The 14,327-nt window shown below is 44.3% G+C and overlaps 1 protein-coding gene across 3 annotated transcripts; it reads left to right on the forward strand.

Moving 5' to 3' along the window:
• Positions 1-2,509: 2,509 nt before the first annotated feature.
• On the forward strand, positions 2,510-14,186 carry elovl1b (ELOVL fatty acid elongase 1b). Of its 3 annotated transcripts, XM_084472432.1 has the most exons (9): positions 2,518-2,617; positions 7,987-8,075; positions 11,096-11,186; positions 11,334-11,524; positions 11,823-11,903; positions 12,006-12,062; positions 12,181-12,286; positions 12,432-12,568; positions 12,697-14,186. In XM_084472432.1, the coding sequence occupies exons 3-9, from the start codon at positions 11,138-11,140 to the stop codon at positions 13,021-13,023; spliced, it is 948 nt and encodes a 315-aa protein (XP_084328558.1). In that variant the 5' UTR covers positions 2,518-2,617; positions 7,987-8,075; positions 11,096-11,137; the 3' UTR covers positions 13,024-14,186. The 3 variants fall into 3 exon arrangements, with proteins under 3 accessions (XP_084328556.1, XP_084328558.1, XP_084328557.1); XM_084472430.1 differs by lacking the exon at positions 7,987-8,075 and having other exon boundaries at positions 2,510-2,617; XM_084472431.1 differs by lacking the exon at positions 2,518-2,617 and having other exon boundaries at positions 7,847-8,075.
• Positions 14,187-14,327: the final 141 nt, after the last annotated feature.

A 14,327-nucleotide genomic window follows, 5' to 3' on the forward strand; every position in this document is an offset into this window, starting at 1 on the left:
TCCCACTCAAACCCACTGCTGCTCACAACACACACAGAGGCAGGGGCAAAATGGAAAAAAAAATAAGTTGCTTGGCTTCTCTTCCTGTATGATGTCACATCCTGACTTTGTCTACTACGTCCTTTTTATCTCTATCTGTTTGAGTGTCTGAGTGTTTGTGTGTGTGTGTGTGTGATTGTGTGTGTGTGTGTGTGTGTGTGTGTGTGTGTGTGTGTGTGTGTGTGTGTGTGTGTGTGTGTGTGTGTGTGTGTGTGTGTGTGTGTGTGCCTAGGACCTATAAATCAACATTGCGAGGTTCCAGATGCCTTGCTGTCCTTCTCGTCTTTTCTGTCTCTCTCACTCTGTTCTCTAGGAAGATCACTAAGCAGATTGGTCCCAGCCTCTGCTATAGCCCTGCTTTGTTGCATGCCCTGAGACAACAATTCCTGGTACTAATCGACATATTATTATGAGGAGCACTCAGCATTCAGCCCACGGCTATGGCTGAATGTTTGCGGTTCAAACATGTTATTTAAATTCTTAGTCTTTGTTACGATAATATGACTTTTTAAAGCTCTTTAAAGACGCTGTCACAAGGTAAACAGATCCATTCAGCTGTTTATTCAAGTAGTACCAGTTTATGTAGTTTTGCTAGGGGAGCACCTTTTGGGTATGAAGTCAGCCAAACTGTTATGGAGCTGTGCAGACAGGACAGGATTTCAATTTTGAATTGAAAGCTTTTTTGGGATTCGATTTGAGATTAGCTCAGTGAATCTTTGTTACAGCAGTGTATTCAATATGCATTGCAGCTTGTGGCCTTAGTCAGGTGAACAAACATATGGCATACCAAACATACATGGATAGACGGTTGATGACGTACAGGGTTTGTGATTCTGACGCAGGCAACTGTCTACTGCTGCTGCGAATATGCAAAACGACATTCTATCGCTATAGGACTGCGGTGATCTAACACTTCCACTAGAGGTCATCATTATCCCTATATTTTTTACCAGCCTATTCACAGCCAGCGCATTGAAGGGAGAGACACAATATGTGCGCTGCAAAGTCACATACACAACACTTACAGTTTACATCCCATGAACCGCTCTTGGACAGAAATTATTAACAACGATTACTATTACTATTAGCACCTACAATATCAGAAACATCTCTAACTTTCTGAATATTACTCTACTTTAGTTTTTGAACCCTACTGAAGCAGCAGATCACGGCAAAAGTCCAAACATTCACGTTAATCTGCATCTTTGGTTACAGAAAAAGCTCCATTTACCATCCACCCTGATTCATAGACACTGACAACCGTCTGTGTCTTCATGATTAGTGGCGTCCTGATGAACTCTTTGATCTCTGGTCTTGGAAACCTGCCCAGGGAGAAATGTCACAGCACTCACAAAAGTCACACCACTTGACAAAATCATTTCCAACTGGAGCTCATAGCTCTGAGGTACGCACTAGGTCTAATACCGAGAGGACTTCAACACGGGCCGTACTCCATGGGCCTCACTCACCTAGCGAACCTTTTAGTTGTAAACGCTAAAGCTGGGTGGAGAACTGCTGGTGTAATCCTGCTGTGGCTAGGTTCCCATGGCAACAGCATTTGCATCATCTTTATAATAAAGTAATAAAGTAAACATTGAGGGTCATTAGGGAAATGATAACCATGCACGAGAACCTCCATGTAAATACAGCAAGGTGTTGTAGGGGTTAACTTTCCATGCATCTTACCTATTATCTTTTCAATTTTGTGCAATTATGTTGAAATATAATAACAAGAAATGATAGGTATAACCAATGATAGTATAACCATCTATCTGGTTGTGTCTATGCCTTGCTCTCTCTCTCTGTGTGTGTGTGTGTGTGTGTGTGTGTGTGTGTGTGTGTGTGTGTGTGTGTGTGTGTGTGTGTGTGTGTGTGTGTGTGTGTGTGTGTGTGTGTGTGTGTGTGTGTGTGTGTGTGTGTGCGTGCGTGTGTGTCTCTTTTCGGTTACAGGACATGGTTTCTCAAGGAATCACTGTCACGTCATTATCAGGATGATCTCCAGGGTAGCTAGCCGCGTGCCCCTGCAGGTGTACGGAAAACCGACGTGTTGAGACGGTGAAGCGCTGAAAACGGGCAGGATCATGTTGTACCATGCTCTCTGCCATAATAAAGTAATTAAACTCATGTGACAAAGCTGAGGACTAAGTTTTACTTTTCCTCCAGTTAATTACAGTTAATAACAACAATTGCATGGATATCTTCACAATTGAGTGTGAATCTGAATCTGAAATGGCCGATTTCATTTAAAGTAAAGTAAGATTATTAGTGGTTTGATAAGAAAGAAAGCAGTAATAGATAGACAGGAAAAAGAAAACCCCAAGAAAGAAACCCCTTATAGGCTTCAACCTAGGATGGTGGCGTGTATAACGGCAGGTTAGCACTTCCGTATCAGGCGCTCAGAGCAGAGTAGGTGCGTGCATGACTCCACCTTTAGCAGCTCCATCAGTGGCTTAGGGCTGGGCCACAAAGAACAAGATCCTTTTTTATCGCCGCGACGAGGAAGCGGGTCGAAAACCAAGCTACTCCCAGAAGACGCGTGAACTTACTTATTTATTTCGCCTCCTTCTTTAAGTTTCAAGTGAGTATTAAATCTATTAACGAGGCCTACTTGTTGCGTGAATTATGATGTGTTTCGTCGTGTTTCTGCCGCGGTAAACTGTTTAATACTTCCCGGAAGCCACCAACTAGCGGCCCCTGATATCTGCTTGATGAAGCCGTTATATTGTCGTTTTATAAAGAGTGTGCCCATGTGTTGTTGGCTGTCCCATTCATTCGTAGATTCGGGTTGTTTGATTGGCTTAACGTTAGGCGCAGGCACGCTTCCATGGGCCTGAATCGCTCCAGAGGCGCAGAATCTGCATAATTCAGTATGGCAAAGGGCGATTCTGACGCTCGTGGAGCCTGCTTTTGGAGACATGACTTTGAATCTCTTGAACCATTGCGCTTGTATCCAACCTCTCTTTACCTTCTGCACCCCCCCTCTCTCTTTCTTTCTCTCTCTCTCTCTCTCTCTCTCTCTCTCTCTCTCTCTCTCTCTCTCTCTCTCTCTCTCTCTCTCTCTCTCTCTCTCTCTCTCTCTCTCTTCCTCGCCTACTTTCCACCTTGAACACCTGTGTTGCAGACAACATTGGCCTGGATGTGCTTTAATTTTTGGGAGTGAACTTTGAAACACTACAACTTCACCACGTCATGTTTTAAATGGAAACGACTCAGGAGTGTCCTACCCTAGCCCACCTCTCGACTGATTATTATTTAAATAATAACGTCTGGTGAAGCTGGTTAAACGGCTATTCGGAGAAACACGTGCACGTTCAACTAGAATGTAGGCCCCGTTAAAGTGACTGAGTGACTGCATTATATCTGCCTTTCGATGGTGCGCAAATATGTTTGCGTGTTGAGACTGTCGTGGAACGCCGTCACATCAGAAACCTGTCAAGGTCAGGAATAATTCATAATGACGCAGACTCCCTCAGCGCCGTCGTTACGCCTCAATCATTGGCCCTGCGCCGTTCCCACCGACTCGAGTCTCTTCACTGTAATTCCTTTGGGGGTTATTTAGATGTGTGTCATCATGAAGACGGCGTTTATTTGAACTTGAATGTCAATTTAATGTGGAGTGTTTGACTTTTCCACTTTCCTATTGCATATTGGATATGGCAGCGAGGGCTGGAGAAATTGATTGAATTATTTAAACGTTTATATAAACAACAAAAACTACACTCCTATATATAGACAACCTAAAAACTTAGGTTGTTAGTTTGACTCTGGGGGACGCTCCAGACCCCAGGCTCTGGCTGAAAGTACAAGCGCAGTGCTAAGGAGAGTTTTCCACCTAGAAGGCCACACTTTTCTAAATGCTCTTTGACCGATCTGGATACAGGCCTGCTGGTCCAGCTGAACCCTGTCGCTGGTGCGACCATTTGTGATTATCTGTCCATAACTGTTTGGATGTATGTTCATATAATGGTAATGTAATGGCTTATGTCTCATATTAAGAAGGATGAAGAACATATAATCTGAATCAAACAAAGCCAGTCTCCGGTTATGTTAGAGGTTGTGAGTCTTTACACATGGAAAATATATTGTGCAGGCGTCGCTCACACAGAATCAAATGACAGATGTCCCAAAAAGTTCCTAATGATGTAACTATAAATGACTAAAGTTGGGCAAGTACCCTGAAAGGATTGGCAAGAAAGCACAACCCTTTTGATTTAACTCCGCTCTATTATATCTTTATAAGGGGCTTGGTCTTGGTCTATATTCTTATCGCGATAAGGGGCCTCATAATGGGGCCTAACACCCCTTGCTCACTGTACACGTCCGTCGACGGATCTCATTGACTTTGCATGGGACGCTCCCGAAATGCATTGTGGGTCTGTCCGTCAAGTCGGCTCCATCTCTTGTGTCCAAAAGTTGAGAAAAGTTTAACTTTTCAGGCAGCGACGGATCTGTCATCCAAACAAAGCCCAAAAGCCCCCATCCGTCGACGGACGTGTACAGTGGGCAAGAGGCGTCAGAGATGAGGGAGGCGGCAGACTAACTCAAATCTGGTTGAAATGGGCGGTTCTCCTTCTGTCACTGCGTATTTGTTTCAAACACTCATGTGGCTGGAGGGCCACATCTGTAAGCGTGTAATTGCCGAACACAAACCCGACCAGTAGTACTCGACACAGTCCTTAAACACACTTATTAAAATACCATTCAGAAAGCCTCTTCCTGACTTTCACTCTGTAGAACACCTCCGTTCTGAAACAGGAAACAAGGCGTTGCTCCGCTACCTTGCAGTTCTAAAAAAACCAAAAAACATCAGGTACCGCTACACGGTGCACGTGACTAGCACTAAACGCTTGCGTGGGCTGAAATGCATTCAATCACTCCCTGTTACGTGTTTGTATCATTCTTTTCATACCACAAAGTGGCTTGTCCTGGCATCACGACATGTCATGCGATTTGTGGGCAAGTCCTTCCAGAGTTCCGACCTTTGTTCCAGATCCACCTTGCAAGAGGATCCGAGTCACTTGTGTGACGTGCTGTGCACTCTTCCAACAGCTGGAGCGAGTCGGCCGTTTCACAAACACTCCTCACAAGCAGCAATTAGTCGCATTGCTGAAAAGGTGCACAGGCTTCGATTAAAGGGACGTTCCACAGGCTTCTATGTTGGTTGCTTTGTGTGAACAATGGCAGGTAGCCATTGAAACACCCCTCACCCCATCCTCCCCCTACTGTCATTAAAGCCTACAGGTGTAGGGGGAGGGGCGTGCGGGGAGGGGGGGGGGCGGGGGATGCATCAACATTCCAATGGAGGACAAACTGTAAGTTTGTCCTCCATTGGTAAATCTTGGTAAATGTTTGCCTGTAGTTTCAGTGTTTAACCGGTTGTTTTTCGGGTAGTATTACAGTGGAGTTGTATACAGATGTGTAATATCTAGTAGCACATTTTCAAACATGAATCTATCATTATTTGTGCTCTTGGCTACAGAAGTGGTCACTGAAGTTTGAGTTCGGTTTACTCTTTCTCTGTAACAAATGTACTTTGACGTTACCTGGTAGCCTTTGTATATCTTGGGTTTCCATTAGGCGTCGCCTTTCAGATCAACCATGAGCCTTCTTTTGTCTGAAGTGACCGAGAGCAGACGTCCTACGTGTCGCATGTTGCCGCCCCAGGCTAACAGATCCACAAAATGAATAACTCTTTATCTGGTGAGCCACGGAGCTTGTGTGATCGGAATGTGGCTCGATAGTTTTGGACGCTTGTATTCCTCTGTCCTGTCGTGGACTTGTGGCTGACATTGATTTCCTTGGCCCGTTTTCATTGAGGATACGGTGTGTGCTGCCGCTCTCTCCGAGCGGTTGACTGGGTTTGCACGGTTCACCTGTGTATGCACTGGGAAGGCCCAACACAAAGTTAATGGTGTTAATACATTAGCTATGCAACATTCGTTTGAAGCAGGCATGTGCAGTATCCCTGAGGCCCAGTTCTAAATCCTGTTGAGAAATGTGTATCGTCCTCACTACACCTGTCAATTGGGCACTCGGCTAAAATATCTCAATGTTCACATTCTAAGATGTGAACTCTCTGTTCCAAGTACCACTTATCATTCCTCAATATATTTTTACATTCTGGCACTCCTCAACGGCAGTTGACCTAACCATTGTATTTGGCATGACCACATCATATGTCTGTTTTGACAATGTGTGGAGGACAAATCGCTGAGGTGTGATTTCCTAATCTATGACGACAAAAGACCGTTGGCTAGCAATATAAACAACCATGCATGCCCTCGCCGGCCTTGTTGGGTGTCCTTGAGGAGTGTGGGGGCGATGAGGGCACATTATCATATGCTCTCATCTCCCCTCCTGAGAGTTATGAGTTGCTCGTGGAACCAGCCGTTTCAGCTGTCGATCTTAGTATAGCAACAAACTAAGGACAGTTGACACCTGGTGCTTATTCCCTATCTACGACTATCCCCGTTGACTTATTGGTTAAGTTAACTTGAGCACGCATGCCCCCTAGGCCTTAGATAATCAGTCAGATGGCCGTTGTGTTCCTTTTTGTTTCACCCATCTTCTTTGCTTCTTAGGCACAGAAGATGAAAGGGAAGTTTGTAGGAAACCCATTGTTTGAAGTTTCCAGTAATTTACAGCAAAGGACTTTGAATACATGCTTTGAATAAATCCTTGGAGTAGCCTCTGTTCAACAGTAGGCTACTTTAACATTTAAATGAGTGCAACTGGTTCACGTGTTGCGTGTGGTTAAGAAAATTAGGTAATAGTGTCTCATGTTGGATGTGTCTGTGCAAGGGGAAGTGAGTTGTTCCAGTTCTAGAAAAGCTGCTGTAGTTCTGCATAGAAACAGTGTCTATTATGGTTCATCTGCCATACAGAAAGTCCCATATAATGCTTAATGTAGTTACTACTGGCAGTACGCATTACATGGGACTTTCTGTACTGGAACACAACAAAAAGGAACACAACAGCCATCTGACTGATTATCTAAGGCCTAGCGGGGGGCATGCATGCTCAAGTTAACTTAACCAATAAAAGTCAACGGGGATAGTCGTAGATAGGGGATAGTCGTAGATAGGGAATAAGCACCGGGTGTCAACTGTCCTTAGTTCGTTGCTACTACTCTGAAGTTTTTGTTGACATAAATCACATTATTCTTAATAAAAGAAGAGTATATTTGTCATGCAGTCCACAAACTCTATTGCAACTTCTCGTGTATATTCAGCTGAATTTAAGTGCACTTTAGTCCTTCTCTATGCTTGCATTTGCCTCAAAAACAGAGGGATGGGAAACACTTAGCCGCAATATCTCAACAATTCTGTGAGGAGTACAAATCTACCCCCGCCCTGCCAACCACAAGGAAATTAACACTTTTGAAACATGGAAATACTTGGGATATTGAGTCGATTGTACTTTGTAAACAAATGTTGTCTTTGCTTTCTGGGTGTTGGCGTGGCAGCTAGCCGCTAGTGTTGTAACAATGGCCCCTTCATGGTAACCGTATCCCGGCAGCGTGTGTGTGAATAATATTATCAGCCTGCCCCACGCTGAAACCCACATGCCGGCTCATGTTGAGGTTCCTTAGGTCTTTCTTTATAGGTGTGTGTGTGTCTGTGTGTTCTCCACCTTCCATATTTTTTGTTAAGGCTTTTAAATCTGGGACATTGCTGTCATGGCTCTCTCGTTCTGTTGCTCCACCCATTGCCATTGTACGCTCTCGCTCTCTCACTCTCTCTCTCTCTCCCTCTCTGTGAGCTAGTTATTCATCCGCCGTGTGAGTCAGGGAGGGCGGAGAATCTGAGGAGTGCAGTACCAGTCACACTTGATCACTTTTTTCCCTTCTCACTCTCTTTCTCTCTCTCTCTTTCTCTCTCTCTCTGCCCTTCTGTGTTGGCTGCTGTCTGTGTCCGCTGCTGCTGCTGCTGCTCTGGTCTTCTTCAGCTGCAGCTTTGTTTTGCACTTCCCTGTCCTGCTGGGTAGACTCCGCCACCTGGGAGACCTTGCCTGGAAGACTTCACACTCCCACCAAGGTACGCTTGTTTTGGTGTACTAATCCCCAAAGGGGGGGTTGACGTAATTTTCCTCAATACAACTAACCTAACTTGAGTGGCCCGCTGGCACTTGTTTTTTTGGGTTGGATGTGACTCTGTGGATTTGCCGGCACAGGTTGGGTGGTTTTCAACTTCTCTGTTCTCTGTGTCTGTTCTGCTCCACAGGAAGCGGTAGTGTTTGTGAGGACTGTTACATTTACATTTAGATTGAGGGCATTTAGCGGATGCTTTTATCCAAAGCGACTTAAGTACATTTGTCAGAAGCAAGAGAAAAAATATATACTGTTGTCGGTACAGTACAGATCTTCATAGAAACAAGTGCAAAGCATTTACAATTGCTGTCACTGTTTTAAGGAACAGTTTGAAAAACTGTAGGGAACAGATGCTTCACTATGTGTTCGATAACGGCTGCATCCTGTTGGTTATCAATTTATTAATTTATTACGGGGTCTGTCGTCTCTCTGCCTTTTAATCTTCGTTCATTATTAACTCCTACATCCCGTTTCTTCTGTCCCCATGATTCATTGACAATGCTGCCTATGACAAACGACCTCCCCCGCCCTTCTAGCCGTACCCAGCCTTGTGGTTGTAGTAGAAGTCAAAGCAGCCACCCCCTGTGGTTGTCATGGTAGCCCATAGTTCAATGGATAGGGGTGTACGCAAGGTGTTGGCCCAGCTCAGATTGTTTACATTTCACTTGATACCATGAACCTTTGGAGCAAAGCACAAATCAACATGCTTCTAGCATTCTAGGTGAGATAGGTTAAGTGCCCTTACTATAAAATTCTGATGTGGTGGTTGTGTTATTTAGATTAATGTTTGTCCATTGAAGTACATTGAACGCTGTTGTGCTACAGTCTTTGTCGTGGAACTGAATATCGTTCAATGTCTGGGGAAAATGTGTCTGTTTCTATTGACTATCATTAGGGAATGTTTTACCACTTTGTAGGAAACTGCCTGTTGGCCAGTTTTAGTCTGGTGACCAGATATAAACCTGTTAGTAGACTGGGCAAGATGACAGACAATGGGGACAATTGTAACTGACCTTAACTGCAGATACAGAATGGTAGTTCTTGGGTTACAAGATGGGGGATTGTGCAGTGAACTGTGAGGGGACAGTGTTCCGTCCATTCCTACGGTCCTGTCCGTACACTGGATCTAAACGACCCCACCATATTCATTCATGCATTGGGAGATTGTCGTTGGGATGGATTCTCTCTGGTCCCAAGACTCACCCTCTGACTTCCACATTCTCTCACTGTAGAATGGAGCTGTCTAAAATGGCACAAATCTTCGAAAGCCATGGGTGGCAATATGTGTGACGATTTGAAGACTTACAAAAGGTCTTGTAACAACCGAGGTGTAAAGGAGTTACAGGCAACAGTGTTACAGGCTGTGTAAAAATATAACAATAAGCCTTTGAGGAAGTAAAGTAGGCAGATTTTAATCATCGGTAATATGATGAATCTAGAACGTTCCTTGGCTGACTCAAGGCTGGAATATACCATTTGAAGATCAAATATTTAAACTGATTAAAAATAAATATACAGTTAATCACTGATTTCAAACGAGATTGAGTGACTTTGAAAGTACAACCAGAACAAGATGGACGTTCTTTTTAGAGTCTGCACCTCGATGTGTGTCGGCACCACCACAGACACAAGGGTGCTCATTTTGAAATGTAAGGTGTAACCGTAAGGTGTAGGAGTCTTCTGTTTCGACCGGGTTGTGGATAAAGGGCGGTCTTCTCTCCAGCTCCACCATGCCAATGTACTATATTGATGAGTGCTGCTGCTGAGGCAAAAGAGGTCTGCACAATATCCATGACCTTTAGCCCAGTGGATGGGAAGTAATGGTGTCAAAGGTGCCTCTGTACGTGTCTGGATTTAAAACATAGCTGTGGAAGGTGGGCCCTGGAATTTTTTTTAACGAGGTATCTCCTGTGATGACAACTGCCTGAGATATGGTTAAAACAAAAAATGTGCTCTTATCAATTAGTAGGAATTTGCATGACACGTCTGGTCATTCCAAGGCATGTTGAGTATCAGTCTCCCTGGATTTGTGTCGTGAAACCCACCCTCAAGGTTTGTGTTCTGCAAACCAAAGTTAAACATCACTTGACAGTATGCGTGCTTTTGATTTGTGGCAGGTTAATGTTGTTCTGTACGTAGTGGTGGAATTGTTTGGCTTCAAGTCTGATCTCCTATGTGATGTGCTGTTGGCCCAGTTTGCCCAGTTAAACTGATACTGCTTCTGTGAGCATTCCGAAAGATAAGTAGTTGTCTGGCTCCACACGCTATGCAAAAGTTAGTTTGTCCCCTTTCCAAGGTCATTTCAGAATCTGTGCAGACATAAAAAGTGTTTGTTTTGGTGTAAATCAGGCGTTTCCCATGCTCCATGAATTGTTTCTAAAGTGCATCTGCTTTGGGAAGGCTGTGTGTCCTTGTAGGATCAGCCCTGTGGGCGAGTGAGCAACACCCCTCCCGAGTCAGGCCATATCAGATGAGCTGCACTGGGTGTCCTGGTATTTTGTAAGAAACCTTTGTTGCCTGGGCATGAGTTTTCCTGCCCTCGGTTAATTTGTACCCTTAATTACATTTTGGGCAATCAGCTGATGAGCTGAAAAACTCAGTCATTCATTGGTTGCTGATCAGTGGTCAAAATTGTGTTTCCTGCTGTGAACGTTTAAAAAAAAAAAAATCTTGTTCCCTCAAATGTATGACGTAACCCCCTTTTCCTCTGGAGTGATCGTCTCTTGTTGAATACTTTGGGACTAATGTAATCACGCTGTTCTCATTTGAATTGCAAATTGAAATGTGACCAGTGAACTTTGGCATACATTATTTTTTTGGTATTATATTATGGACTTAGCCTATCACCATTGGCAAGTGTGTCCCTCTGACCCTGATAACGGACGGCGTTACAGAAATGTTTTCCTGCTTGGGTTTTTTTGTTTTGTCTGAAACAAGGAATAAAATCCACACTCTCATCTGCCACAGGTTATTGCCTGCCAACAGCAGAACACTAAGATACTGCAGGAGATGGGCTCCCACGCTATGGATATCTATGACTACCTCCTGAGTGGAATCGGTGGGTAGATCCACTTTTTAATGTCTTTACTTGTGATGTCTTCCTCTGTTAATCACCATGGACGTTGTTTGGATGGTGCTTTATAAATTGACTTGCCTTGAAAATCTTTTCAAAATCTTATCGGATCATTTATTGTTCCTTTTTCAGATCCACGCATGACAATGTATCCGCTGATGCAGAGTCCAGTGGCGATGTCTGCCATCCTGCTGTGCTACCTGTTCTTTGTACTGTACCTCGGACCTCGCATCATGGCCAACCGCAAGCCCCTGCAGCTGAAGGAAGCCATGATCACTTACAACTTTGCCCTTGTGGCGCTGTCAATATTTATCGTCTACGAGGTCAGTATCCCAGGATTTTAAAACGTCTTAATTGGGCAAGAAAATCAAGCTGCTAATACTAATCCATACTAATTGTAAAATACTTTTGGATAAGGGCGAGGAATCCTCCCTCACTTCCTCAATGAAAATAATAATAATAATATGGCAAACTCTATGCATTTAGATTAGTCTATGCTCGGGGTTAATGACAGGGTGCGTGCTGTGTGTTTTGTCCTTGCCGTCACCGAACATTCCGTATTGGAATGCACACATTCTTGAGTGACGCTAAATGGAGTGACTCAAAGGGTTTCCGTTCTAGTTCCTGATGTCCGGCTGGCTGAGCACGTACACCTGGCGATGTGATCCCATTGACACCTCAGACAGTCCTGAAGCAACAAGGGTATGCCCCACATCCTCCGTCCCTCCCCTACAGAAAAGGTTCTGCAGCAACATTAGGTTGTGTGGTTCAGACGTACTAAAGTGTGTCCTCTCTGTTTACCAGATGGTGAGGGTGGCCTGGCTCTTCTGGTTCTCCAAAATCATTGAACTCATGGACACGGTGAGTCAGACCAGGTGTTTCAATGGTGTCACGGCATGAAATTAGGGCCAGGCCTTTTTTTGTCGAGGAACTCCCAATTCCAATCTCAACCCTCTTCAACCCTCTTTGTGTCACTCAGATATTCTTTGTGCTGAGGAAGAAAGACGGTCAGATCACGTTCCTTCACATCTTCCACCACTCGTTCATGCCCTGGACCTGGTGGTGGGGAGTGGCCTACGCCCCAGGTAGGATGGCTGTTCATGCACACTCCATGTATTGAATCGGGGCATGGCGGGGGGGCGGGGGGGGGGGGGGGGGGGGAGGGGGGGGGGGTGGGTGGGGCATGGGTTGGGATAGTGGTAACCTTTTGTTGTTGTCTCACCCTTCCAGGTGGAATGGGCTCCTTCCACGCCATGATCAACTGCTCCGTCCACATTGTCATGTACTTCTACTACGGCCTTTCCGCTGCCGGTCCCCGCTTCCAGAAGTTCCTGTGGTGGAAGAAGTACATGACCGCCATTCAGCTGGTATGTTCAGCGCAAACTCTAAACAATGTTTTTATTTTACTTTTTTTTTTAAATTTGTTTACCTTTTTTCCTTCTTTCGTGGACTTCATGTCATCGATGGTTGTGTATTTTGTTTTGCGGTGCCACAGGTCCAGTTTGTGCTGGTCTCCCTCCACGCTACACAGTACTACTTCATGGACACATGCGACTACCAGTTCCCCATGGTCATTCACCTCATCTGGGTGTACGGCACCTTCTTCTTTGTCCTCTTCTCCAACTTCTGGATCCAGGCATACGTTAAGGGCAAGCGGTTGCCCAAGCAAGACTTAAAGCGCAGCCTAAACGGTGGCCACGCCCATGCCAATGGCAAGCACAGTGAGAATGGCACCAGCAATGGCCATGCCATTAGCAACAAAAGCGACTTTTCTCAAAATGAGAACGGCAGCTCCCTACTCAGCAAAATGAAGAAGGCCTAGGGGTCTCTAGAGTGAAACCACCAAGATGAATGACTGTGTGAGCCCACACAAACCACCATGGATTCCAAAGAATATTTTGGTTGTGTTTCTTGTCTAGCGTTGCTTTTTTGTCTTGCCTTTTTAATTGACAAAAAAAACTTTTGATTATGAGAAAATGTCAGTTCTTTGGTTTGTCTTTCGATGCGTTCCCTCCACTGATGTTGCCAATGTCTTCACAGTTCAGTATCACCACGGTCCCATTCCAATGTAAATTCGCAGCCCACGGACGTTGCACCACTCACCCGAACTGCTAACCCTCCTTAACACCCTGTGGATGGATTGTTGTACAGTTTATATAGAACTTGGAATTTGCATATTGTAAATAGATTCGCCACACACAAGCTAATTACATTGGTATGCTTTGAATGTTCTAAGGTTTGTTAATGTATTTTCCAATCCAACCAATTTCAATAATGACATTTTATATTACCAATGCCTTTTTAGTTTAATATTCCAGTTCCTGGAAAAAAGTCTTTTTGTTGTGTGGAATAAACTTTTACAAGTACATCTTTGGGGTTGAGATGCTTTGCAGGGAACATTTGTATTTTTTCTACTGCTGGTGATTTTAAGCGGCCAGCATCCCAGTTGGGTTTCAACTTGACATGAATGTAAACCCCTCTGCCATCCCAACTATGTAGAGCCCGTAGGAAGTAAACAAGGAAGCTATTCTGCATTGTTAGAGGCCTCATCAGAAGAGTTGCAGAGCAAGCATCCTTTAGAGTAGCTCAACTCCCACCCCTCTCTGTTGGGCGGGGGAGCCACGGGGTGGGTCTTCGTCAAGAACAAGGCTATTGGGTGTCACGATCATTTCTTGTTTAGTATTATGAGGCATTTAGTTAAAGGCAGGATTGTGTGTGTGTATTGACAATGGGATAGATAGATAACAAGTCCTTCAGTTGAGTGAAAATATTTGACAAACAGTCTTATTAATCTGTCCACGGTCCTATAGTCTGCAGATGGAAGGCCTTAATCACTAACTTGGAAAGGGCAAATAAAATGATGGAAATAAATGCCAAAGCTCAAACCATACAATTCTTTCAAAATAAAAGCCTAATGTCTACTACTATGAAGGATACATACATGTATGTCTGTCATGTAAAGGATGCCTCTTGATTAAAGTGTCTACCGAAGCTTTGCCTATAATTCTTTTTGTATTTTCACAATCCCTTCTGGGAAATGTTGGATTAAAAACTCATACACCAGATATTACAGTACAAAATTATGTAGAAATTATGTATATATTCTCGAGCTAACCATCTACTGTA

This window comes from Micromesistius poutassou, assembly GCF_964030765.1.
Source record: "Micromesistius poutassou genome assembly, chromosome: 9".
Lineage (NCBI taxonomy): Eukaryota > Metazoa > Chordata > Actinopteri > Gadiformes > Gadidae > Micromesistius > Micromesistius poutassou.